Here is a 26,682-nt window from a genome sequence, read left to right as displayed (position 1 = left end):
AAGAACAAAATCCTCTTGTCTCTTTCTTCTCCCTTAAAACTTTTAGAAGAGAGAGATTCATACACTATCCATATAATAAACATTAATTATTCATAAAATATGTACCACTCTATGCATTAGACTATTAGATCTGAAAACATGTGCGCAATTACCATTTTATGGACCATCTCCTTATTGGTATTAGGTTGGTCCTACATAATGAATTATGTATACGTTTTCACCTAATATTATTGCATTCCATGTTACTATAATATAAGTATATCCTTTCCTCATATTTGTATAAGAACCATTTTTTTTAATCTTAACGTTTCTGCATTACGTAAACGACACACTAAAATTCCACAAACCGGCCTCACAGTCAGTGATACCACACCACAAGAGCATAAATATATTAAGCTAACCTTTCCTTTCCTCTTTCAAAATATAATTAATTGATTTGGCCTTAATTTCCCCTTTTGTCTCGCCAATTTGATCAACCAAACACCATCAATCTTTCACTTCTCTCATTCAGTCATTCCTTGTCTGTTTGTTTTTCATTTTTCTTCTTCCTCATTTTATATACCAAAGAAACTAATTAGAGAATGAGAGAAAACATGGAAGAGGGGCTACTGACAAGGTCTCCAATGCTTGAAGAATCAAAGTCTGAGGCTGATGATGACACACAGTCGAATGACTCCCCAGCTACCATTGTTGTTGTTCTTAGCACCTTGGTCGCACTCTGCGGCTCTATCTCCTGCGGCTGCATTGTAAGTACCATGGTGATCCATATAATATATTTTTATCTTTTTAGCTCATCATCATCATCTACTTGGTTTATGATGGTGTTAAATTCAGTTAGGATATACCTCACCTGCTGAATCTGGAATCATTCAAGACCTGGGCCTTTCATTTGCAACTGTAAGCACCAACCACTTACTTGATACTTGTTAGTTACAAATTTTATAAGTTGCGAAAGCAATCAAGCACATTTTAGTTATTTCTATAAGCAGAGTGAGTGAAAGAAGAATGTCGTCTAAGCAGGCTTATATCTCTGTGTCTAGAATTCTACCATGTTTTGTGTGTCCTGGTGGATCATAATTTTATACACCTAGAATTTAGTCTGTCATCTCTTTAAATATAAAGTAACTTACAAGGAATTTGCTGAACTCAAATAGAATAATTTTTGCCCCCTGCTTTCTGACCAACTCTATTGAATTTGGGTTGTGCAGTACTCAGTTTTTGGTTCAATAGTGACAGTTGGAGGAGTGGTGGGTGGATTAGTAAATGGAAGGATAACCGACCTCATAGGTCGTAGAGGTGTAAGTTTTTGTATTACCCTTTATCCCATTCCTGATATAAAATGTTTAATTTCATATAATTAAGCAAATGTCCATTCCTTTCCTATTGATATTTTGATGCAGACAATGTGGTTCTCTGAAATAGTCTGCATGGCTGGGTGGTTTTTAATAGCATTTGCAAAGGTTTTCTCTACCTTCTCCATAAAAAAAATTGTAATTCATTTGATGTGGGGACATGTTCAATTTTTTCTTTCTTATTTCATTAAGATCTTCAAAGCTGTATAAGAAGTGAGAATTTTTGCAAACACAGTTTTGTAAAGAATGTATTTTAACTGTTTTGGCTCTCTCTCTCTCTCTCTCCCCCCCACCCTGCCTTACTGTGCTTGATTAATATTCTAGAATTAATGCTTTTCACAGAATGCTCGGTGGCTGGACTTAGGAAGAGTATTATTGGGGTTTGGAATGGGGGTCTTATACTATGTGGTAATTGAAATAAGGTCTTTGACCATCAATTTACTACTATGCAGAATGCACATACAATAATTAAATTCTTGTTCCCTATCAGGTTCCTGTATATATTGCTGAAATAACACCAACAAATCTTAGAGGAACATTTACTACGGGTAATCAGGTATAATTCAATGACTATGAATACGACAGGAAGATTTTATCCATTGATTTCACGACAGGAAGATTTTATCCATTGATTTCTCATAATACACTCCTATATTTTTTCAAGTGAACAGTTCATGAATTGTTTTGGAATTCTACTAATGTACTGCATTGGAGATTCTGTGACCTGGCGTGCCTTGGCTGTAATTGGTAAATCATTTGTTTGATTCCATCCTGTATAATTTTATAGATATTAAAACTACAGTGCACTACTAATAAGTGATTTTCTTTGCAGGTGCTATTCCATGTATGCTCCAAATTTTAGGACTGTTTTTCATTCCAGAGTCTCCCAGATGGTTGGTGAGTCCAATATATATACCTTTCAGTTGAAGGCAACAAAGAAAGAAGCATGCAAAATACTTGTCGCTTTTTAATTTTCATGAGTGACCATCAAATATAAAAAAAGATAATTTAAAGCTATGAAACATTGGGTAGGATCTTCATATGATTGTTTCTAATTTTTATAGGCAAAAGTTGGTAAACATGAAGAGCTTGAAGCCAGCTTGCAGTCTCTTAGGGGAAAGAATGCTGACATTTCTCAAGAAGCAGCCAATATCATAGTAACCAGCAGCTTTCGCTCTTATGGAAGAGCATCTATTTTTTGACATCAGCTAGCGAAAAATTCTTAGGTTTAGTAACTTGGAAGGCTTAAACATGTTCTGGAACTAAACTGAGAAATCAAATTTGTTTTCATTTTGTTGCAGGATCATACAAAAACCTATCAGAAGCACTCAGAAAGATTTCTAGACTTGTTTCAACGAAGATATGCTCTTTCTCTCACTGTGAGCTGTTAAAACAATAGAAGCAATAATGAACTAAATAATATAGAGTTTTGCATCTTGCTAATCATAAAGGTCCATCCTTTCTTTTCTATGTACATATTGGATTTGTTTAGGTTGGAGTAGGGCTCATGGTACTGCAACAACTTGGAGGGAGCAGTGCAATTGTTTTTTATGCAAGCTCTATATTTTCAGATGGTGGTAAATTAAATAAATTATATTAGCATGCTTGTGTGTGTTAAACTTGATACTAAATAGGAACAATTTCCTAATAGCTTAACATCCAAGCTAACGCTCTCTTTTGGCTTAAGTTTCTGGGTTTCATATTAACTTAACACATTGGTTTTATAATGGTTTCACATCTTAGAGTAACATAAAATTAAAAAATGTAACACAGTTTAAGATTCCAAAATTTGGCAGGTTTTTCAAGTAGTATTGGGACTATAACAGTGGCTATTATGCAGGTACTTAATTGTTGTAATAATTGCTTGTAAATTAAGGATTATGCTACATTCATGTCTCAAATATCTGTATGATTCATTTTCTAGATACCTGCCAATGGTTTGAGTTTGCTTTTGACGGATAAATTAGGAAGACGACCTCTTCTAATGGTGAGAATGTAAAATAATCTTGTCTCATATGTGTGATGTAGAAGATAAAAATGTTTTTTTTTTTTTTTTTTTTTTTTTTTGCTCTTATAGAAATCCATATCTACCTATGTATACAGATATCTGCAGCTGGAATGTGCTTTAGTAACTTTCTTCTAGGCTTGGCTTTCTGCTTTCAGGTACATCCCCAAACTCCTGATACTTTTACATATAGGGTGGGGTTGGCTTTGTGTACAAGTTATCCCATATACTTGAGTTTGTTACATTCAGGGCATCGACCAGTTGAAGAAGCTAACTCCCATTATGGTGTTTATCGGCATCCAGGTATCTATACACGTACAATAAAACCAAATAGCTCACTAGATAGACTAACACATGTGCTCTTCTCAATATCGATTAAGCTAACAATATGATGGGAGTTCTGTGCTTATTTAAATGATATATGCACAAAGATTGTGTTACAATGTAATATTTTTGGGCAAAATGCGTACAAATTAGATTGGTTATGTTTCTTTTTCCACATGCAACCTTAGGATGATAAAGGGCTCTAGCAATATTGATAGATTGCTATTGACTTCAGGGGTGTGGTGTAGCATATCCATTAGGGATGGCAGGATTACCATGGGTTATAATGTCAGAGGTATGTATATACAACTCTGTTACTCTTGTGTAATTTACATATTTTATTATGTTTAAGTATGATATAGCTTAGTTAATGAGTTTTTCCATTTTTAGATATTCCCCGTAAATATAAAGGGTTCAGCTGGAAGCCTAGTGAGCTTGGCAAATTGGTCATTTTCTTGGATAGTTACATACACTTTCAATTTTATGATGGAGTGGAGTTCATCAGGAACATTTTTCATATACTCTGTTATTTGCTGTTCAGCTGTTGTGTTTGTTGCAAAGTTAGTGCCAGAGACTAAAGGACGAACTTTAGAAGAAATACAGGACTCAATAACACAGATTTATTAGTTGTAGTCTAAACAATGTGAACTTCCTGTTTTATTTAGGAATATGTATCGGGTTCAAAGGGCTAGCTATTCTATGCCACAATCTACTACTAATTTTTGGTGACTTTACTTTTTCATTGCCTTCCTTTTATGACCATGGGATTGGATGAAAGAATTATAGGTTTTTATGTATTAAAACTACAGGACCTTGTTTTTATTTTTATTTATTATTTTTTTTATTAAACATGACATTGTTACTTAATGTTATCAAATCCAACTAATTTTTCATTCTGCTTACCGAGTTTTTTTTTTTTTAAGTCCATAGATTGATAAATGGCTATTGGATTCGGATATATAACTCAACCATAAATAAGCTTATTCCCAAATCTTTAATACCAGAGTTGGCATTGAATATTTGTAACGCCTGCAAAATGCCATGCCATGTTTCATATTCCCAAAACCGATTTTCTTCTACTTCAACAACAATTATTGGTATATATCTAATTTTCAACTTCTCATCCCATGGAATTATTTTTTTTCCAGAAAAGAATTTTTTTTTTCCTAATTTCTTTGCAGAGGATTTATTTGAAAATTTATGGATACTTTTTTTTTTTTTTTTCTCAAACCACAATTTAGGAGATGAGAGATTTTCATCTGAATCAGGATTGAACCGTAAACTTACAAATATAAAATTCAAAAGTGCTCGAGACAAGTTGCAAAAAAGTTTTAGGTATGTTACAATAATGAAAGCAATAATCCTAATAAATAACAATACGCATGTGATATGATTAACGATCAATTACTTTCAAAGATACATTACAAACTTTCATAATCACATTAAAATTCTTCATTCAAATAAAGTGAAGCATATATAATTTAGATGTTGACCATTAATGACTTGCAAGAAGTTTCAACTTCCATCTCACACTTATGTTTTGAGCTGGAAGCTATATTATTCATTTGTATCACCTAACAATACCACTTTTTTAATTTAATAATATATTAAAAGGGTTTGATTTGGGTTTTGAGTTGAGAGTAAAAAGTTGATCACAAAATGACCAAAAAAACCCTGTCGAACTATACGCATAAAATAAAATAACGAAAATATTAGAAACTTATGAATAAATCATTTCAAGCAAAAATAACAATAATTAAAAAAAGAAATGGATGAATAAATGGAACATTTCCTAATTACGAAAATAATAATAATTTTTCTAACTAAGTTTCAAAAAATAATGAAAAGATTCCATCTTTCTTTCTTTTTCTTTTTTTTTTTTTTTTTTTTGGGGTAAAAGAAAACAAAAAATTCCATGTCATGATGGTGTGAAAGGAAAGCATTTGGCAATTTGGCCTTTTCGGTTTTTTTGGTATTTTATGGTTAAGTAACGTGTGACACATGACTTCCTCACTCAAGTTCCTTTTTTCTTTTGATCAATGACTTTTTCCGAAGTTATTCTCATCATTGCATCAACGGCTTCTTTTTTTTCTTTTTTCTTTTTTGTTTTTTCCTCAAAATATTAGAGACAAAAACCCATGCTGAAGTAGTGAGTTCCCAGCCGGAGAAAACAGAGCATCAATCTCTCTGCGAACATTCAACTTTCAAATCATTCTCCACAATCCGCCGAGAAGTTGACTAAGGTGTCGTAGGGGGGATTAGAAACATGGAAGAAAATGGGATACTGACAAGGCCTATGCTTGATGATGAAGAAGCACGGTCCAAGAATACTGATGGGGTTGGTGGGTCCTCCCCAGCGGCCACCATTGTTGCTGTTCTCAGCACCATGGTTGCCCTCTGCGGCTCTCTATGCAGTGGTTGTGTTGTAAGTATATACAAAATTATTCTATCCAAAAGATCCTCATCTTCTTAGAATATATAATTTTTTTTCCCCTAATTAAACAAACAAAAACAACTTTGGGATATTGTCATGTCTGCTTATAGAATCATGGACCAAAAACACTGGTCCTTAAATGGGGCAGATATAGAGTAAAAATTAATGATACATATATATATATAATTGTGTTAATGCAGGTGGGATATTCCTCACCTGCTGAATCTGGAATCATGGAAGACCTGGACCTTTCTGTTGCAGCTGTAAGTATCTATTATTAATGATTTGCTTTCATTATTTCAAAAAGATTAATACCCAAATCCTCCATTTTAGTTTGTTGACACCCTCTTGAATTGAATTGGGCAGTACTCGGTTTTCGGTTCAATAGTAACAATTGGCGGATTGGTAGGTGGGCTTGTAAATGGAAGGATAACTGATCTTACAGGTCGTAGAGCTGTGAGTTTTTGCATTGCCCTTTATTCTACACCAAATCTTAATTCTTTTGATATGAAATTTATACCAACATGTGTGTTTTTTTTTATGTTTCCTGTTGACATTTTGAGGCAGACTATGTGGGTCACTGGAATCTTCAGTGTGGCTGGGTGGTTTTCAATAGCATTTGCGAAGGTTTTTCTCTTCCTTCTCTGGACAAATGTGGTACATTTGATTTTAGTACGTTCCACTTCATTCTCCATATTTTGGTTAGCTTATAAATCTGTATAAGAGGTAAGAATTCAACCTAGATTTTTAACGTAATGCCTTCTGACTTATTAACTTCTATCTACCGTCAACATATATATATGATTTTTTTTAGAGTTATATAGCCATATTTCTTGCTGGGTCTGAATTAATTAATTAGTTTGGGAATCAATGCTTGTCACAGAATGATTGGTGGTTGGATCTTGGAAGGCTGTCACTGGGGTTTGCAAATGGACTAATTCACTATGTGGTAGTTGCAATAAGGTCCTGAGCATCAGTTTATTTCCACACAGCATGCATATACAATAATGAAATTCTTGTTCCTTGACAGGTACCTGTTTATATTGCTGAAATAACACCAAAAGATCTTCGTGGAAGATTTACTTCGGCTAATCAGGTAATAAGATCACAGTTATGAACATAAAAGGAACCTTTATTTACTGATTTCTTAGATCACAATACTACATTTTTTCAAGTGAACAGTTACTGACTTGTTGCGGCATTTCACTTATGTACTTCATTGGAAATGTTGTTGCTTGGCGCTCCTTGGCAGTAATTGGTAATCATCTGTTTGATTATATCATGTACTAATTTGATCTAGAATGAAATTATTGACTTTCTGTGATTTCATTTTCAGGGGCTATTCCATCTCTGCTACAAATTTTTGGGGTGTTTTTCATTCCAGAGTCTCCTAGATGGCTGGTGAGTTAAATATACCATTTTCACAGGATCCTTTTTGAGCCCCAACCTCTCCCACACCCCAATAATAAAATCAAGATGAAAACACAAATCTCCAAATTATTTCCTTTTGTACATACCAGCAAAGAAAGAAACCTTCTTGAGATCTTCAAATGATTATCAAAACCTTTTGTAGGCGAAAATTGGTAAGCAGAAAGAGCTTGAAGCCAGTCTGCAGTATCTTAGGGGGAAGAATGCTGATATTTCTCAAGAAGCTGCTGATATCATAGTAATCTTCTTATTTTGTTTCCGTACATATGAAAGAATAGCAGAAGATCCTCTTACTATTAGAAATATCTTTCTTTATGAAGCTTAAATAATCTTTTGGCAACTAAGAAATAAAATTATTTTCCAATTTTTTGGCAGGATTATACAGAAGCGTTTCAGCAGCAGTCAGAAGGAATTCTAGACTTGTTCCAGTGGAAATATGCTCGTTCACTCATTGTGAGCTGCCTTGACTAGAGACGAAACAATGGATCAAATGAAATATAGTTTTTCACCTTCCTATTCATTTGTCTGATCTTTTAATTCATAATTTGAATATGCTTAGATTGGAGTTGGGCTGATAATGCTGCAACAACTAGGGGGGAGCAATGCAATTGTTGCTTATTCAAGCTCTATATTTACAGAAGCTGGTAAATCAAAAGCCTTTTTAGGATTAATTTATATAAGTAAAAAATTAACAAAAAACTCATTAAAAAACACAATTTGAATTCCCAACTTGACAGGTTTTTCAAGTAGCGTTGGGACTATATCAATGGCAATTATCCAGGTAAGTGGGTCTTGTTACAACTACATGTGAATGACTCTATTACATGGACATCTCAAGTGTCTACCAGTTCTTTTGTAGATACCTGCTGTTACATTGAGTATGCTCTTGACAGATAAATCTGGGAGACGACCACTTTTATTGGTGAGAATTTCAAAGAATATTAAAAAAAGCAAGTTTGTGATTTTACCATTTGTCATGTAGATGAATAAAAGGTCAGGTATACCAATATATGCAGATATCTGCAGTTGGAATGTGCTTGAGTTGCTTTCTTCTAGGCTTGTCATTCTGCTTTCATGTATGTCCTCAAAATCCTTTTACTACTCTGGTTGAAGTGGAATTGTCTCTTTATAAAAATTATCAAACTTCAAATGCTTCATTTTGTTATTGGCAGGGACTACATCAGTTCAAGGAGCTCACCCCCATATTAGTTTTTATTGGCATAATGGTACAAAAATACAATTTAATTAAGTACATAAAAAAAAAAAAAGCACTAAATGCATGCACTCTTCTGCTTGACAAGGGCAAATTTTGTTCAAGGGTGACATAGGAGTCTAAATATTTTTAACAAGTTTACTTGCTATTTCTAGATGATTTTTGCACGAAAATTGCATCCATTTTTCCTGTGACTGTTATAAGTTGTCCGGCAAACTATGAAATTTCTTATGCTTCTTTTTCTCCTGTATTCTTAGCATGATAAGGATTTGGAATTATTAACCATTTGTAATATAATGATAAATTAACTCGAGTATACTGTTTGACATATTGTTACTGAATTCAGGGGTATAGCGTGGCATACACAGGGGGTATGGCAGGACTACCCTGGGTTATATTATCAGAGGTATGTAACTTTATTGTTCTTGATGCAAAACATACAGATTTATTAGGAAATGGATAACAAAATTGGTGACTAATTAGATAAGTTTTCCCTTTTCAGATATTTTCTATAAATGTCAAAGGTTCGGCTGGAAGCCTTGTGACAGTGGCATGCTTTTCATGTTCTTGGATAGTTACTTACACTTTCAAGTTTTTGATGGAGTGGAGCTCTTATGGTATAACTCTCCCTTCTCCATTTTTTTTTTCCTACAATTTCTTTGCTCTTCCTGAATAATAATAAAACCTGCTAAATAATAACAATAACACAACAGGAACGTTTTTCATTTTCTCGGGGTTTTGCGGATTAACTGTGGTTTTCATTGCAAAGCTGGTACCAGAGACCAAAGGGAGAAGTTTAGAAGAAATACAAACATCAATAACCCAGATTTAATCTCTTTAATAGCATGAGCATAATTCCCTTTTAATTAGAGACGTATTTGATTCAAAGGACTGGTCTACATTCTACTACTACTATACATATTTGGTAAATTATGTTGACATTTATGAGTAGACTGATAAAAAAGAAATATCAGTTTACAGCATTGTTAAAATGTTATAAATACAATTAAAAAGAAAAATTAACAAAAAAATGGAAAAGAAAGCAGAATTGTTTTCTTTTTCTGTTCTCTATATTTTTCTGTGCTGTGTTCTTAGTACTGCAATAATTTAAGGAATATGTACTCCTCCTGTGCAATTATGGCCTAATTAAGCTCTTAAGTTATTTACCCAAAAAAAAAAAACATGTTAAGCTCTTAAGTCTGTAGGTTATAAAAAATGGTGAAAAGGGAAAGCGAAATCAAGCCAATCCATTCCACTTTGTTGGAAGTCGGGACAAGGATTTCTGAGCTAGAGAAGTAATTGTGTTTATGGGTTTGGCATCCAGTCTTTCCTGGTTGTCAGAAAGAAAGAAGAAAGTAATTTTTATTTTTTATTTTATTTATTTATTTATTATTATTATTATTTTTTTGCTGTGGTAATAATCGTAATATAGAAGAAAGTAAACTTGGACAGAAAAGCGTCTTCAAATAATATACTCGAAAAATGTCACAGTCTGTAATAAAAACTTGACTTTTCAACTTTGAGATAACGAAAAGTTATTTTTTTATAATTAGAGTTAAGTCCGTGTCTCTTTCTCATCATGGTGAGAAAAGCATCTTAAGAAAAGCTGAAACCAAATCATCATAAAGGAGCCAGTTTTACTTCCACTTTTTAATGATAGATTCATCATTCGCTCTCCTTTTTCCGTGAGATTTACTTTTGTCCAGATTGTATTTTTGAAATATGATGAATATCTAAAATAGAAAATCCAGAAAAGAAAGTAATCTTGCCGAATCAGTGTTTATATGTGCTTTATAGATTGTATACAGTAAATAAGCCTGTACCTTTTATATGCCTACCTCACAGGATCATGAGGCCTAAGAAACCGTATTTGGGCCATATGGGCTCAGTTTTTGCATTGGAGCGAACTTTGTTGTATATTGGGAATGTATTGGGTTGGGTTTTAAACAGGGTCGAACATGTAATCTGTAGATTACCTGTTTTATTTATTTATTTATTTTTTGTCTTGTATAGTTAAACATACGAGTTGTTCTCATCGTTTCTTATGGTGAGGTTTACCAGCAAAAGAAAAAAAAATCTCACATGCTCATAAAATCATAATTATATTTCTACTTAAAATGACTAAAATTACCTTTATAAATAAATGTTATTAATGCTTATAAATTTACACATGAGATTTGTAAGCAAATTAAAATATTTACAGTGTTCTTGAAGGGATTAACTAAGTGACAATGTGCATATTTTTTAATTTATAATACAATTTTTTAAGCCAAAACAAAAAGAAAGAAAAAAACAGAGTGATTACTCACCTTATCGTCATCATACGCAAGCAAAAATATGTAGTAAAAAAGAGAGCTACCTAACACTGTTAATCATTTCAACAATAACTTTTGTAAGCATTTTCGATATTAATTAATTATAAAATGTTAAAAACCACGTTGAAAATGATGACCCCGAATGGGTCCCAGGCTTGAGCAAATAGAACGTGAAAATCTCTCCTTTCTTTTCTTTTCAAGCGTACAACTTTTCTGTCGTTTCTTCACTATCTCTGCAGAAATTGACTGTGGTCTATTAAGAAGGGCGATTGAAGTATGGAAGAGGAAGGGCTGCTAACAAGGCCTATGCTTGATAATGAAGCGCAGTCCAGAAATACAGATAGGGTTGGTGGGTCCTCCCCAGCCACCATTATTGTTGTTCTCAGCTCCATGGTCGCCCTCTGCGGCTCTCTATGCAGTGGTTGTATTGTAAGTAGCAGTATAAAATATAATCAAGATTCCTTTTTTTTTTGAAAGTATATATGTATGTGATATTCTTCAATGAAACAAAAAAAAAAAGAAACAACTTTTGAGTTATCGCTATGTCTGCTTATAGAAATGATGGACCAAATAAATATACTATATAATACTCTCAGAGAAAAACCATAGAATTAATACTCATTTTACATAAATTGTGTTAATGCAGGTAGGATATTCATCACCTGCTGAATCTGGAATCATGATAGACCTGGACCTTTCTATTGCAGATGTAAGTATCTATCATTAATGGGTAGCTTTCATTATTCTAAATGAATTGATACTCAAAATCCTGCATTTAGTTCGTTGACCCTCTTGAATTTTTTATTTTGGGTAGTATTCATTTTTTGGCTCAATAGTGACAATCGGAGCCCTGCTTGGTGGGCTTGTAAATGGAAAGATTACTGATCTTATTGGTCGCAGATCTGTAAGTTTTTGCATTTCCCTTTACTCAACATCCGATCTGAATCTCTTAGTTTGAAATTAATGTATACCCAAATGTTGGGTTTTTATTGTATTTTCTTCTGTTGATATGTTAAGGTAGACAATGTGTGTCTCTGGAATCTTCAGTGTGGCTGGTTGGTTTGCAATTGCATTTGCAAAGGTTTTTCTCTTCCTTCTCCATAATAAGTGTAATTCATTTGACTTGAAGATGTTCCACTTCGCTGTCTATATTTCTCTTAGCTCTTGAATCTGTATAAGAAGCAAGTATTCGAACTTAAATATTCAACATAACACAGTCTGACTTGTTAACTTTCATCTACTGTCAAATTTTTAGAGTTACATAGCCATATTTCTTGCTGGGTCTGAACTAATCAGTTTGAGAATCAATGCTTGTCACAGAATGATTGGTGGTTGGATTCTGGAAGGCTGTCACTGGGGATTGCAAATGGACTAATTCACTACGTGGTAATTGCAATAAGGTCCTGACTATCTGTTTATTCCTACACAGGATGCATGTACAATAATCAAATTCTTGTTGCTACACAGGTACCTGTATATATTGCTGAAATAACACCAAAAAATTTTCGAGGAAGATTTACTTCTGCTAATCAGGTATAAGATCACAGTAATGAATATAATAGGAGCTTTGTTGAATGATTTCTTAGGTCATAATACTTCATTTTTTTTTCAAGTGAACAGTTGATGAGTAGTTGTGGCATTGCTCTAATGTACTTAATAGGAAATGTTGTTACCTGGCGCTACTTGGCAGTTATTGGTAATCATCTGTTTGATTGCATCCTGTACTAATTTAATCCAGACTGAAATTACTGGCTTTTTTATTATGTGATTTTATTTTCAGGGGCTATTCCATCTCTGCTTCAAATTTTTGGATTACTTTTCATTCCAGAGTCTCCTAGGTGGCTGGTGAGTGGAGTATTCTATTTTTCCTAGGATGCTTTTGAGTGCCAACCTTCCCAATCCTAAAGAATAAAAAAATAAAATAAATGTAAAAAGATAAAGATAAAGCTCTAAGGTTATTTCCAATTGACATCCAAAAAGAGAGAATCTTTGAGCTTTGTTTGGATCTTCAAATGATTATCAAAACTTTTTTGTAGGCAAAAATTGGTAAACAGAAAGAGCTTGAAGCCAGTCTGCAATATCTTAGGGGGAAGAATGCTGATATTTCTCAAGAAGCTGCTGATATCATAGTAATTCTAATATTTCCTCTTCTTAAATATGAAAAGAGTAACGGCAGATCCTTTTACTCCTAGAAATATATTTATATATCAAGCTTAATTAACCTTTTGGCACATAAGAAATAAAATTTCTCCAATTTTTCTGGCAGGACTACACAGAAGCATTTGAGCAGCAGTCATACAGAATTCTAGACTTGTTCCAGCAGAAATATGCTCGTTCACTAATTGTGAGCTGCCTTGACTAGAGAAGAAATGATGAATTAAATGAACTATAGTTTGTCACCTTCCTATGCATTAGTCTAATGTTTCAATACATAATTTGGATATGCTTAGATTGGAGTTGGGCTGATGGTACTGCAACAACTAGGGGGAACCAATGCAATTCTTTTTTATTCAAGCTCTATATTTACAGAAGCCGGTACATCAAAATCCTTTTTAGAATTATTTCATATAATTTGAAACTTACAAAAAATACATTAAACAACACAATTTGAATTCCCAACTTGACAGGTTTTTCAACTAGGATTGGGACTATATCAATGGCTATTATACAGGTAAGAGAGTCTTGTAACAACGGCATGTGAAAGAAGGATTATGTTACATGGATATCTCAATAGTTTACTTGTTCTTTTGTAGATACCAACTGTTACATTGAGCGTGCTCTTGACAGATAAATCAGGAAGACAACCACTTCTACTGGTGAGAATTTTAAAAATATATATATATATATATATATATATTTAAGTTTGTGATTTTGTCATGTCAATTATTAAAAAGTTGGGTATACCAATATATGCAGATATCTGCAGCTGGAATGTGCTTGAGTTGCTTTCTTCTAGGCTTGTCATTCTGCTTTCAGGTATATCCCCAGAATCCTTTTACTTCTCTAGTTGCAATGGGACCGCCTCTGTATAATAATTATCAAACTTTAAATACTTCATTTCGTTATTGGCAGGGAATAGTCCAGTTCAAGGAGCTTTCACCCATATTGGTGTTTATTGGCATACTGGTTGGTACAAAAATTACGACAAACTAAATACATAAAAATGTAAAACAAAAAACATAAAGACATGTACTCCTCCGCTCAACAAGGTCTGATTTTCTTAAACAGTAACATAGGAGTTTAAATATTTTTAACAAGTTGACAGTTGTTTTAGATGGTTTGTGCATGAAAATTGTATCCATTTTGCTGGAGACTTTTATAAGTTGTCTGGCAAGCTATGCAATCTCTTATGTTTCTTTTCCTTATGTATTCTTAGCATGACAAAGGACTTAGAATAATTATCCATTCATTTTTTTTTTTCGTTTTTATTTTAACAGAATGATAAATCAACTTGATTATAATGTTGGCAAATTGCTACTGAATTTCAGGGGTATATTGTGACATTCCCAGTGGGTATGGCAGGATTACCTTGGGTTATAATATCAGAGGTATATGAGTTTACTATTCTTGATGCATAATTTACATATGCATTAGGAAATAGATAATACAGTTGGTAACTGGTTTGATAAATTTTCCATTTTAGATATTCCCTATAAATGTCAAGGGTTCAGCTGGAAGCCTTGTGACCGTAGCATGCTTTTCAAGTTCTTGGATAGTTACTTACACTTTCAAATTTATGATGGACTGGAGCTCTTCTGGTATGACTATACCTTCCCCACTTCTTTTTCCTACACTTCTTTGCTACTGGATAATAATACATCTGCTATAATAATAATACAACAGGAACATTTTTCATTTTCTCGAGTATTTGCGGATTAACTGTGGTTTTCATTGCAAAGCTGGTACCAGAGACTAAAGGGAGAAGTTTAGAAGAAATACAAGCGTCAATAACCCAGATATAAGCTCTAATAACATGAGCATAATTCCCTTTTAATTAGAAAGAAAATGTATTTGGGTCAAAGGGTGGCGTACAATCTAGTACTACTACATATTTGGTAAATTATATTAACATTTTTGTGTAGACTGGAAGAAAGAAATATCAGTTTACATACGCTGGTCGGTTTACAGCATTGTTAAATGTTATAAATCCAATTAAATGGAAAAACAAGGGGGGAAAAAAAAAAGGAATTGTTTTCTTTTATGCCCTGTTGAGCTGTGTTCTTATTACTGCAATAATTTAAGGATTATATACATCGTTGCATCTATGGCCTAAGCTCTGAAGTCTGAAGGTTTAAAAAAAGTCAAAAAAACAAAAAAAAAAAAAAAAAAGAAAAAGAAAATCAAGCACCGTTCCTCCAAATTGGAAGTTGGAAAAATGATTTCTGAATTGTGTTATACTGCTTTCAAGTCTCCAGATGGTCAAAAAGCAAAAGAACATCGACAGAGAGATAGGGAAAAAAGAATTGGATGCCAAATAATTTCAACTAATTTTTTTGACAAATGTTGCTGTCTGAAATCCAAAACTTGGCTTACTTTCCAAAGTTTAACTTTTTTGTATTTACACCAAATTTTTTTCTCAAATTTTAACTTTTTTGTATTTACACTGCATTTTTTTTTTCTCAAATTTGTTTCCATTCCCCGGTTTTCATGATAAAAAGCCATGGAATGGTTTTGCTTGGCAATGATATGTCTTGACTTTTGTTGTTCACAGTTTTAATTATTTGATTTATTTTTTCAGAGCAAATCCACGTCTCTTTCTCATGACGAGAGGATATCTTATGAAAATGATGGCATGGCATCATAAAATAAGCCAGTTTTACTTTCTTTTGTAATGATAGATTAATCGCTCATCTGCCTTTCCTCTGTCTTCCTAGGTTTTCCTTCAGCTTTTCCTTTCCTTTCTCCGTCAGAATCTTCATCCCACTCCCACCATATATTTTAATGCTTTTTATGGAAACTCATTTGGCCAACATGGAAATTTTTGAGAGATAATGCTTTTTATGGAAACTCATTTGGCCAACATGGAAATTTTTGCCTCTCAAACACTGTCAATTTGCCAGCATCCATGAGAAGTTGCATTTGGCTGTTCAAACAAACCAAACAGAAAAGCCTTTCAAGCTAACTTTTTGATTAATTGGTAGGAATGGAATTTAGAATATGGTTTTTTCTCTCTATCTGTTTGAGCTATCAATGGAGTCCCTAGATGAGGAGAATAACACTTTTAGAAAGACAGTCACAGGGTTCATGGCAAAACCAAAAAGAGAAAAAAGTTGAGGACAGAGAGTGAGCAACCTGACCTGACAGAAGTTTAGCCGGCTAAACAGAAGATATCATGGTAGAAAAATAATTTATATTTTTTGGACTGTGGTACTAGTTCCAGATTACTTCTTAATTTATAAAAACAATCATTGACTTTGAAAGTATTCAATAATTGCATTTAAAAAAGTATATATATATATATATATATATCTAAATAAAAAAGCAAAAAAAACCAACCACGTTGAAGCTGGGACCTGAAATTTTTAATGGAATTGAAGGCACCTGAAAGTCTGGCTACTTTGCCTGTTGGTCTTACAAATCTCAAGCAAATAATACCAATATCTCTCGTTTCTGTTTGCTTTCAATTTTCTTCCCATTTTTCACTAAGACGCAGAGAGAACATGGAAGATAGGCTACTAGCAAGGTCTGTTATGGTTGATCATGATGCCAAGCTCGAGTTGGTGAATGCAGTGACACACTGCCAAATGACTCCCCAGCAACATTTGTTGTTGTTCGAAGCACCTTAGTTGCTGTTTGCGGCTCTCTCTGCTGTGGCTACAATGTTAGTTCCTTCACATTCATTTTTTTCTTTTTTTGTTTTTTTTTGTTTTTGTCCCTTTTTAATATTCTATCATCTACTTAGATATGCTGCAATAGTGTACAAATATCCAATTAAAGGAAAAGAAACAAAACAGGTTCCATGCTCAGTACCATGGAATTTTCAATGTCTATGAGAAACTATTTTTAACTGTGTTGATACAGATTGGATATTCCTCAGCTGCTCAATCTGGAATCATGGAAGAATTGGACCTTTCTATTGCATCTGTAAGCATCTATTTTATGTTACCTTTCATTATCTTGTAAAATTCCGTCTCCTTTTATCTATTATTTGGGTTTGACTTACCTTCTTAAATTTGGATTGCCAAGTACTCTATTTTCAGTTCAATAGGGATAGTTGGATCAGTGGGAGGCGGACTGGTAAATGGAATGATAACTGACCTCATAGGTCGTAGAGGTGTAAGTTTTTGCAGTACTCGTTTATTCTTATCCTGATGTAAATGTATAATTTGATATAACTACTCAAACGTTGTTTCTGTTTATATATATATTTTGAGGCAGACAATGTGGTTCTCTGAAATCTTCAGTATGGTTGGATGGATTTTAATAGCATTTGCCAAGGTTTTCGCTTCCTTCCTCATGACAGATTTAAATCATTTGATGCAAGGATGTTCAATCTATCCTCAATATGTTGTTTAGTTATTCAATCTGGCAAAATAAGAATTTATCCTGGATTTTCATGGATTGTTTCTAACTGTTGAACTTCCATCTGCATTCTATTTTATTGAGTTGCACACCCATATTTCACTTTTACATTTTCGCTCCCTCTCTTACTCTTCCACTGCTGTGTTTATTGAAGAACTGATCATAGAACCAATGCTTTTCACAGCATGATTGGTGGTTGGAATTAGGAAGACTATTATGGGGGTTTGGAATGGCCCTCCTTTACTAGGTGGTAATTGAAATAAGGTTTTTGACCAATCAATTTACTACTGTAAAGCATGCATATACAATTATTAAATTTCTTGCTCCATACAGGTTCCTGTATATATTGCTGAAAGAGCACCAACAAAACTTCGAGGTAGATTTACTTCGGCTAATCAGGTATATTTTGATCACAATGAATATGACACAAACGTTGATCTATCAAATTCATGCATCAGAGTCTTGATATTTTGTCAACTGAGCAGTTGATGGTATGTTTTGGACTTTCACTGATGTACGTCATTGGAAATGTTGTGACCTGGCCAACTTTGGCTGTAATTGGTAAACCAGTTTGTCTATTCTACCTGCATATATAATCTTATAAATGATCAAATTTATAGCTCATCTACCCTACTTGGTTTTCTTTTCAGGTGCTATTCCAGCTCTGCTACATGTTCTAGGATTGTTTTTCATCCTAGAATCTCCCAGATGGCTGGTGAGTCCAGTGTACCTTTATCTTGAAGGTGGCAAAAAATGAATAACCTTAAGTCCTTGATCCCTTATGAATTTTCATGAGTGGTTCCAGAATATTTAAAAGTGCACTTCAAACTATGTCCAATAAGTAGGATTTTCATATGATTATAACAATTGTTTGTAGGCAAAAGTTGGTAAACATAAGGAGCTTGAAGCCACTCTGCAGTCTCTCAGGGGAAAGAATGCTGACATTTGTCTAGAAGCAGCTGATATTATAGTAATCCTCCAACTGCTTTTTCCTATGAAAGGGATTCTGTTATACATTCATATCTCAAATGTGTACTTACTCATCCGTAGGTACCTGCTGTTACTTGGAGTGTGCTCTTGACTGATAAATCAGGAAGATGACCATTTCTACTGGTGAGAATGGAAAACATTTTGTTTCAACTCTTGAATGTGTAATGCAAACAACAGAAGGTTGATAATCTTTCTGCCAAATATATACAGATATCTGCTGCTGGAATGTGCTTGAGTAGTTTTATTCTAGGCTTGGCATTCGCTTTTCAGGTCTATCTCCAACTTCCTGATATTTCTCTATTGTTGATGGTGTTGGCTTTGTATACAAATTATGAAAAACTCTGATACTAAAATTTGTTATGGGCAGGGCCTCCACCAGTTGAAGGAGCTTACTCCCATAATGGTGTTTATTGGCATACTGGTATGAAAATTACAAAGAAAACACTAAATACACACTAGATAAGCTATAAGACATGGGTTTCTCTTCTAAACGTCAAATTTTGTTTACGGTGACATGGAAATCTAAGTACTTCTTTATCATATGCCCCAAGTTTTCTATTTATTCAGATGATTTTTTGGCAAAATTTTGTATTACAATATCATCTTGAAGGGCACAATACCTACGAACTCCACTATAACTGCTATAAGTAGTCTGGCAAACTAAGCAATTGCTTATGTTCCTTTTCTACCTATATTTTTCTCTCTGAAATTTACTAGCCATTTTATACAGAGTATAATATTGACAGATTGCTATTGAATTCAGGGATATAGTGTAGCATTCTCATTTGGCTTAGCAGGATTACCATGGGTTATAATGTCAGAGGTATACATACAGCTTTGATACTCTTGATATTATATATATATATATTTTTGTTTTTATATTACCTAAAGCATATGGTAGATGACAATTTAGAAAGTTGATAGATAACTGATTGAATGAGTTTTCCATTTTCATATATTCCCTGTAAATGTGAAGGGTTCGGCTGGAAGCATAGTGAGTTTGGCAAATTGGACATTGTCTTGGACGGGTACATACACTTTCAATTTTATGATAGAATGGAGCTCGTCTGGTAAAAAACCGGTCTTTCCTTGTATTATTATTATTATTGTTGTTGTTGTTGTTGTTATTATTTGTATATTAATATTGTATATATGATCCTCCAGGAACATTTTTGATCTTCTCAGTCCTTTGTGGTTCAACTGTCGTTTTTATTGCAAAGCTAGTACCAGAGACTAAAGGGAAAACTTTAGAAGAAATACAAGCCTCAATTACGCAGTTTAATTCTCTAATAAGATGAATCTCCCATTCTATTTTGGAACGTGGATTTGGTTTCAAAGAGCTAGCTACTCTACAATCTGACATTACATATTTTTGTTATATTATATGGTCACCGAGTGTTTCACAGGACTGGATAAAAAAAAATTTCAGACTGATATAATAAAATCAGTGTCAATCACTGTTGCTAAATGTTATTTATCCAATTAAATATATCACAGAAGTTTTGCTTTCTTTCTTATTCTTATGTACTCCTATCCATTCTATCCCTGCTACTCAATTGTTGATAATCAATTCCAACGAAGTAGAAAAAAGGAAAAAAGCAACTCACTTTTTTTCAGTAAATATGCTTCTTCTTCTTCAGGGTTTTACAAATTAATTAAAATTCTGAAGAACTAAGGAGGAAGAAAGGAAACTTTTCACATGGGATTGTTTTTTAGTAACCCTTTGCTATGATTTTGTTAATTTTTGGTTATTTAATAGTCCTTGTTTAAACTCGATTTCCTTGTCTCTTGTTTTTTTTGGGTCATCAAGTATTTGATTAGCACATGATGCAATAAAAGAAGCAGGTTGTATGGAGGCTTTAGATGCAAATATCAATAATTTATTACGCTTCAGGACCACAATTATACTTTAATTAGGACAGTGGCAAAGCACAAGCATGCAGATTAAGACTCACTTTTCTTAAAGCATGTTCAAACACTCACTTTTTTCTTCAATTAAACAATAAAATAGTATAGCTTTGTGCTTCTCTTCAATTGTAACTTGTCGTTTTCAATTTAGCATATATGTGTATAATAATACAACAGGATCGTTTTTCATTTATTTATTTATTTTATTTTATTTTATATATATATATATATTTTTTTTGTGTGTGTATTTGTGATTTAACTGTGGTTTTCGTTGCAAAGCTGGTACCAGAGAGTAAGGGAGAAGTTTAGAAGAAACAAAAGCATCAATAATGAAGAAAACAAAATAAATAAATAAATAAATAAAAATGCAGATTTAATATGAACATAATTCCCTTTTAATTAGGGGAAAATGTATTTGGGTTCGAAAGGCTGTTGTACAGTCTGATACTACTACATATTTGGTAAATCATATAAACATTTAAGGTGTAGTCTGGAAAAAAAAGAAAAATCAGTTTACATATGTTAGTCAGTTTACAGCACTGTTAAAATGTTATAAATCCACCTAAAAAGTAAAAGAAAAGAAAAGAAAAGAAAAGAAAAAAGGAATTGTTTTCTTTTCTGTCCTGCTGTGTTGTGTTCTTGCTTCGTAGTACTGCAATAATTTAGGGGTTATGTACATCTGTGCAATTATGGTCTAAGCTCTGAAGTCTGAAGGTTTAAAAACAGAGTAAAAAGAAGAGAAATCAAGCATCATTCCACCATGTTGGAAGTTGGAAAAAAGATTTATGAATTATCTTATTTGGTTCTGCCTTAAAGTCTCCAGATAGTTATAAAAAATAAGAAAATACAAACACACACACACACACACACACACACACTCACACACTCACACACACTTGTATGCCAAATAACTTCAAGTAATATTATTTGACAAATGTGGCTGCCTGAAATACAAAACTTGACCTATTATAGATCCCCTGGATCTGGCTTTTCAAAGTTGACGCTTTCAACTTTATGATAACCCCAAGTTAACTTTTTATATTCATGCCAAATTTTATTCTTTACCATATATATATATATATATATATATATATTTTTTTTTTTCCCTCTTGGGGAGGCATTCGTCATTCTATCCTTTTTCTTTCAAATTTGCTTCTGACTCCACATATTTCATAATAAAAAGCCACCCAATCGTTTTGCTGAAAATGACATGTGTTTTACTTTTGTTGTTTACAATTCCCATTTTATTTCATTTGCTTACTTAAATTTTTCCAGAGCAAAATTCACGTCTCTTTCTCATGATGATAAAAGTATGTTATGAAAAGCTTGTACCATGGCATCATAAAATAGCCAGTTTTAATTTCTTATTACGAATGATAGATTTAATCATTCATCTGCCTTTCCTTTGTCTTCCTAGTTTTCCTTCAGATCTTCCTTCCTTTCTCACTTTCTCTTCCTCTACCAGAATCTTCATCCTAAACCATATTTTAGTACTTCCTATGAATACCCATATGACCAAAATGGAACTTTGGCCTCTCACACTGTGTGAGTCTGCCTGTATGATCCATGAAAAAGTTGGCATTGGCTATTCAAAGAAATCAAGTATAAAGCCTAAATTTACATAAGCCAAGGTTTTGATGAGTTGGTAAAATTTTTCTCTGTTATTCCAACTAACTTAATTTATAAAAAAGAATCATTGACTTTGTATGGTATTCAATAATTGCGTTTCAAATAATATATAAAAAAAAAAAGCAAAAAAAAAAAGCAAAAAAACGAAAACAGAAAGAATCTCCTTGAAGCTGATAACCTTTATTTTCAATGGAATAGAGAGCACTTGAAAGTCTGTTGGTTACTTTCCTCTGCTTGTCTCACCAATCTCTCTGTTTCTGTTTGCTTTCAATTTTTTTTTTTTTTCCTCGTTCTTTGCTGACCAGAAAGACGTAGAGAGAAAACATGGAAGAAGGGCTACTAACAAGGTCTGTTATGGTTGATCATGATGCCAATTTCAAGACTGATGGGCTTGGTGACTGCACTGACAAACTGCCGAATGACTCGGCCACACTTGTTGCTGTTCTAAGCACCTTGGTGGCTGTTTGCGGTTCTCTCTGCTGCGGCTTCGGTGTAAGTGCCATCAGATTCTATCTTTGTGAAACTTTTTTTTTTTTTTTTTTTTTAAATCCTCTTATCTTCTTAGTATCTGCTACAATACTATATTTCTCCAACAAAAAGAATAGACACAAAATAGATCCCCTACTCAATACCATGAAAAGATTTTCAATGTCTATCAACAAGTTCTTTATACTTAATTCTGTTCATGCAGTTTGGATATAGTTCACCTGTTGAGTATGGAATCATGGAAGACTTGAACCTTTCTGTTGCATCTGTAAGTATCTATTGTATTGTTACCTTTCATTATCTTGTAAAATACCCTCTCTCTTTCTTTACATGAGTGACCCTTTTGAATTCGGAAATGGTAGTACTCAGTGTTCAGTTCAATATTGACGGTTGGAGGAGCGGTTGGTGGACTGGCAAATGGAAGGATAACTGACCTCATAGGTCGCAGAGGTGTAAGTTTCTGCATTACCCTTTTATTCTTATCCTGAAGTAAAATGCTTAATTTGATATGACTACTGAAACGTCAATCATGTTGATATGTATTTTGAGGCAGACAATGTGGTTCTCTGAAATCTTCTGTATGGCCGGGTGGTTTTCAATAGTATTTGCCAAGGTTTTTCTCTACCTTCTACATAACAGTTCTAATTCATTTGATGTGAGGATGTTCAATCTACACTCCATATTTCATTTAGCTTTCTATTCAAGCAGGGAAAATAAGTAAGAATTTTAACCTGGATTTTTCATAGAATGTTTCCGACTGTTGTAACTTCCATCTGCCATCTATTTTATTGAGTTACACAACTATACTTTTAGTCTTACATTTTGGCACATTCTTTCACCCTTCCACTGCTGTGTTTATCGCAGAATGATTGGTGGTTGGAATTCGGAAGAGTATTACTGGGTTTTGGAATGGGAATTCTTTACTATGTGGTAATTGAAATAAGGTTTTTGACCATCAATTTACTACCATACAGCATGCATATACAATAATTAAATTGTTGATCCAAACAGGTTCCTGTATATATAGCTGAAATAGCACCAACAAATCTTCGAGGTAGATTTACTTCGGCTCATCAGGTATATTTTGATCACCATGGATATGATGCAAATGTTGATCTATCAATTTGATTCATCAGAATCTTGATGTTTTGTCAAGTGAACAGTTGATGTCATGTTATGGAACTTCATTAATGTTCTTCATGGGAAATGCTGTAACCTGGCGAACTTTGGCTGTAATTGGTAAACCAATTTGTCTACACAACCTGCACATATAATTTTATACAAGATCAAATTTATGGCTCATCTACACTACATTGTTTTCTTTTCAGGTGCTATTCCATCTGTACTACATATTTTAGGATTGTTTTTCATCCCAGAGTCTCCCAGATGGCTGGTAAGTCCAATATACCTTTCTGTTGAAGGAAACTAAAAAGGAAGAACCTCAAATCCTGGTCCCCTTAAGAATTTTCATGAGTGACTCTAGAATATTTTAAAAGTGAACTTCAAACTATGTCCAATATGTAGGTTTTTCATATGATTATTACAACTGTTTGTAGGCAAAAGTTGGTAAACGTAAAGAGCTTGAAGCCACTCTGCAGTCTCTCAGGGGAAAGAATACTGACATTTGTCAGGAAGCAGCTGATATTATGGTAATCTTCCAACTTCTGGTTCTTATGAAAAAAGGATCTGTTTCTTGACATTGACAATCAGAAGATCCTTTTATTGTTACAAAATACTTTTACTTGTGAAGATTCAACAATTTTCTGGCATGAAATAAGAAACAAAACTTGCTTCTCTCATCTTGTAGGATTGCACAGAAATATTTCAGAAGCACTCGGAAAGGTTTTTAGATTTGTTCCAGTGGAGATATGCGTATTCACTCACTGTGAGCTGTCTAAACCAATATATAAAAATAATTTAAAGTTTGCACCTTTCTTTTGGTTAGTGTCTGATCTCCTACCTCTATTTTGAATTTGGTTTAGGTCGCAGTTGGGCTTGTGGTACTTCCACAGCTTGGAGGGTCCAGTGGAATTTTTTGCTATGCAAGCTCTATATTTGCTGATGCTGGTAAAATAAGATGTGTTAACATATGTTTTCAGTTAACTTGGTATGCATAATTAAACCAACTTCCTAACTGTTTATCATGATATCCAAGTCTAATTTTCTGTTTGTATTGAGCTTTTAGATTGATATTAACTCACAAAAATGGTTTTGTAATTGTTTAATGTATGCAAGGAACAAAATATTTCAACAGTTTGAATATGTTAATTTTGACAGGTTTTTCAAGAAGCATTGGGACAATAGCAGTGGCAATTATCCAGGTACTTATTTTTTGTAATAACTGCATGTCAATGAAGGGATTCTGTATACATTCATATCTCAAATTCGTACTTATTCATCTGTAGATACCTGCTGTTACTTGGAGTGTGCTCTTGATCGATAAATCAGGAAGACGACCACTTCTACTGGTGAGAATGGAAAACATTTTGTCTCAACTCTCAAATGTGTAATGCAAACAACATCAAGTTGAAAATCTTGTCTGCCAAATATTGACAGATATCTGCAGCTGGAATGTGCCTGTGTAGTTTTCTTCTAAGCTTGGCATTCTACTTTCAGGTCTATCTCCAAATTCCTAATATTTCTCTATTGTTGATGGTGTTGGCTGTTATATGCAAATGATGAAACGTCCGATGCTAAAGTTTGTTATTTACAGGGCCTCCACCAGTTGAAGGAGCTTACTCCCATGATGGTGTTTATTGGCATACTGGTATAAAAACTACTAAGAAAACACTAAATACAAACCAGATAAGCTATAAGACATGCGTTTCTCTTCTATAGGTCAAAGTTTGTTAACGGTGACATGGAAATTTAAGTACATTATATACGTCAAGTTTTCCACTTATTCAAATGATTTGTTATTAAATTTTTGTATTACAATATTTCTCTTTTTGGGAACAATGCCTACCAACTCCACTGTAACTGGTCTAAGTAGTCTGGTGAACTAAGCAATTGCTTATGTTTGTTTTCTACCTTTATTTTTCTCTCCTAAACTTACAAGCCTTTTTCTGCATAGAGATAAATCAAATTTGAGTATAATATTGACATACTGCTACTGAATTCAGGGATATATTGTAGCATTCTCATTTGGGTTAGCAGGACTACCATGGGTTATAATGTCAGAGGTACAGCTTTGATACTCTTGATATCTAATATAAATATTTATGACCTGAAGTATGTGGCAGATGACAATTTAGAAAGCTGATAGATAACTGATTGAATGAGTTTTCCATTTTCAGATATTCCCTGTAAATGTCAAGGGTTCAGCTGGAAGTGTAATGAGTTTTGCAAATTGGACATTGTCCTGGATAGTTGTATTTACTTTCAATTTTATGATGGAATGGAGCTCATCTGGTACAAAACCCATCTTCCCTTGTGTTTTCCCTAGTACATTTTTTTTTTTTTTTTTGGTATATTAATATTGCATATATAATATTTCAGGAACATTTTTCATCTTCTCAGTCCTTTGTGGTTCAGCTGTAGTTTTCGTTGCAAAGCTAGTACCAGAGACTAAAGGAAAAACTTTAGAAGAAATACACGCTTCAATTACACATTTTTAATTCTGTAATAAGATGAACCTCCCATTTATTTGGGAATATGTGTTTAAACTCGATATTCTTTGCCTCTTGGTTTATGGGGGCATCATCAGTTATTCGGTTTAGAAACTTAGAATATAATACAATAAAGAAGCATGTTTTATCGAGTATTTAGATGTAAATATCAATATTTTATTACGATTCAGGACCACATTATAGGACAATGGCAAAGCATAAGCATGAAGATTAAGACTCGCTTTTCTTAAAGCATGTTTCAAACACTCACTTTTTCTTTAATAAAACGATAAAAATTATAGCTTTGTGATTCTAGTTAATTCTAATTGCTTTTCCAATTTAGCATATATGTGTGTGTGTGTGTGTGTGTGTATATTAATTAGTAAGGATGAATTCGGAATAATTTTATCGATATATTGTGGGGCGTTACATTTTGATTAAGAGGGTTCATGGCAATGAAAAAAGAAA

The 26,682-nt window shown here is 33.4% G+C and overlaps 5 protein-coding genes across 49 annotated transcripts; all 5 read left to right on the top strand.

The window, feature by feature from the left end:
• Positions 1-296: 296 nt before the first annotated feature.
• On the top strand, positions 297-5,945 carry LOC132799054 (sugar transporter ESL1-like). Of its 10 annotated transcripts, none has more exons than XR_009634657.1 (17): positions 298-746; positions 835-897; positions 1,209-1,298; positions 1,401-1,460; positions 1,695-1,760; positions 1,843-1,908; positions 2,024-2,099; positions 2,185-2,249; positions 2,417-2,509; positions 2,654-2,731; positions 2,845-2,929; positions 3,149-3,192; positions 3,277-3,339; positions 3,456-3,515; positions 3,607-3,660; positions 3,870-3,976; positions 4,072-4,091. XR_009634657.1 is itself a non-coding variant. In XM_060812374.1 (17 exons), exons 1-17 carry the CDS (start codon positions 582-584, stop codon positions 5,829-5,831), a joined length of 1,212 nt encoding a protein of 403 aa, XP_060668357.1. In that variant the 5' UTR covers positions 298-581; the 3' UTR covers positions 5,832-5,945. The 10 variants fall into 10 exon arrangements, 8 of the variants coding, with proteins under 8 accessions (XP_060668357.1, XP_060668358.1, XP_060668352.1 ...); XM_060812374.1 differs by lacking the exon at positions 4,072-4,091 and adding an exon at positions 5,808-5,945 and having other exon boundaries at positions 3,917-3,976; XM_060812368.1 differs by having other exon boundaries at positions 299-746; positions 3,917-3,976; positions 4,072-4,415.
• LOC107412053 (sugar transporter ERD6-like 5) lies at positions 5,747-9,827 on the top strand. 9 transcript variants are annotated; one of them, XM_060812361.1, is made up of 18 exons: positions 5,750-6,106; positions 6,316-6,378; positions 6,482-6,571; positions 6,683-6,787; positions 6,999-7,064; positions 7,146-7,211; positions 7,298-7,373; positions 7,452-7,516; positions 7,689-7,781; positions 7,919-7,996; positions 8,103-8,187; positions 8,281-8,324; positions 8,403-8,465; positions 8,542-8,619; positions 8,716-8,769; positions 9,103-9,162; positions 9,259-9,373; positions 9,470-9,827. In XM_060812361.1, exons 1-18 carry the CDS (start codon positions 5,948-5,950, stop codon positions 9,586-9,588), a joined length of 1,479 nt encoding a protein of 492 aa, XP_060668344.1. In that variant the 5' UTR covers positions 5,750-5,947; the 3' UTR covers positions 9,589-9,827. The 9 variants fall into 9 exon arrangements, 8 of the variants coding, with proteins under 8 accessions (XP_060668346.1, XP_060668344.1, XP_060668348.1 ...); XM_016019755.4 differs by having other exon boundaries at positions 5,751-6,106; positions 6,683-6,742; XM_060812362.1 differs by having other exon boundaries at positions 5,751-6,106; positions 8,560-8,619.
• Positions 9,828-10,933: 1,106 nt separating this feature from the next.
• LOC107412055 (sugar transporter ERD6-like 5) lies at positions 10,934-20,093 on the top strand. Of its 27 annotated transcripts, none has more exons than XM_060812391.1 (31): positions 10,951-11,500; positions 11,718-11,780; positions 11,886-11,975; positions 12,093-12,152; positions 12,392-12,457; positions 12,539-12,604; positions 12,692-12,767; positions 12,852-12,916; positions 13,108-13,200; positions 13,338-13,415; positions 13,522-13,606; positions 13,699-13,742; positions 13,825-13,887; positions 13,988-14,047; positions 14,144-14,197; positions 14,560-14,619; positions 14,715-14,829; positions 14,915-16,892; positions 17,093-17,155; positions 17,258-17,347; positions 17,778-17,840; positions 17,927-17,992; positions 18,079-18,154; positions 18,244-18,308; positions 18,471-18,563; positions 18,644-18,706; positions 18,794-18,853; positions 18,951-19,004; positions 19,347-19,406; positions 19,560-19,653; positions 19,748-20,093. In XM_060812391.1, exons 1-18 carry the CDS (start codon positions 11,348-11,350, stop codon positions 15,031-15,033), a joined length of 1,410 nt encoding a protein of 469 aa, XP_060668374.1. In that variant the 5' UTR covers positions 10,951-11,347; the 3' UTR covers positions 15,034-16,892; positions 17,093-17,155; positions 17,258-17,347; positions 17,778-17,840; positions 17,927-17,992; positions 18,079-18,154; positions 18,244-18,308; positions 18,471-18,563; positions 18,644-18,706; positions 18,794-18,853; positions 18,951-19,004; positions 19,347-19,406; positions 19,560-19,653; positions 19,748-20,093. The 27 variants fall into 27 exon arrangements, with proteins under 27 accessions (XP_060668383.1, XP_060668382.1, XP_060668374.1 ...); XM_060812393.1 differs by adding an exon at positions 17,450-17,509 and having other exon boundaries at positions 17,093-17,347; XM_060812397.1 differs by lacking the exon at positions 17,778-17,840.
• Positions 16,597-19,881, top strand: LOC107412046 (sugar transporter ERD6-like 5). Its single transcript, XM_060812154.1, has 11 exons — positions 16,597-16,791; positions 17,093-17,155; positions 17,927-17,992; positions 18,079-18,154; positions 18,244-18,308; positions 18,471-18,563; positions 18,761-18,853; positions 18,951-19,004; positions 19,347-19,406; positions 19,560-19,611; positions 19,748-19,881. The coding sequence occupies exons 1-11, from the start codon at positions 16,597-16,599 to the stop codon at positions 19,879-19,881; spliced, it is 951 nt and encodes a 316-aa protein (XP_060668137.1).
• A 1,974-nt stretch (positions 20,094-22,067) lies between the features above and the next one.
• On the top strand, positions 22,068-26,496 carry LOC107412047 (sugar transporter ERD6-like 5). 2 transcript variants are annotated; one of them, XM_016019749.4, is made up of 18 exons: positions 22,072-22,612; positions 22,812-22,874; positions 22,969-23,058; positions 23,160-23,219; positions 23,471-23,536; positions 23,618-23,683; positions 23,770-23,845; positions 23,935-23,999; positions 24,163-24,255; positions 24,414-24,491; positions 24,589-24,673; positions 24,884-24,927; positions 25,012-25,074; positions 25,163-25,222; positions 25,320-25,373; positions 25,729-25,788; positions 25,903-26,017; positions 26,105-26,496. In XM_016019749.4, the coding sequence occupies exons 1-18, from the start codon at positions 22,445-22,447 to the stop codon at positions 26,221-26,223; spliced, it is 1,425 nt and encodes a 474-aa protein (XP_015875235.3). In that variant the 5' UTR covers positions 22,072-22,444; the 3' UTR covers positions 26,224-26,496. The 2 variants fall into 2 exon arrangements, with proteins under 2 accessions (XP_060667760.1, XP_015875235.3); XM_060811777.1 differs by lacking the exon at positions 25,320-25,373 and having other exon boundaries at positions 22,068-22,612.
• The last annotated feature ends 186 nt before the right edge of the window (positions 26,497-26,682 follow it).

The sequence above is a fragment of the Ziziphus jujuba genome, chromosome 10, assembly GCF_031755915.1.
Source record: "Ziziphus jujuba cultivar Dongzao chromosome 10, ASM3175591v1".
Classification (NCBI taxonomy): Eukaryota; Viridiplantae; Streptophyta; class Magnoliopsida; order Rosales; family Rhamnaceae; genus Ziziphus; species Ziziphus jujuba.
The sequence above is the reverse complement of the archived record's forward strand: the minus strand, read 5'-3'. Positions and strand labels throughout refer to the sequence as shown.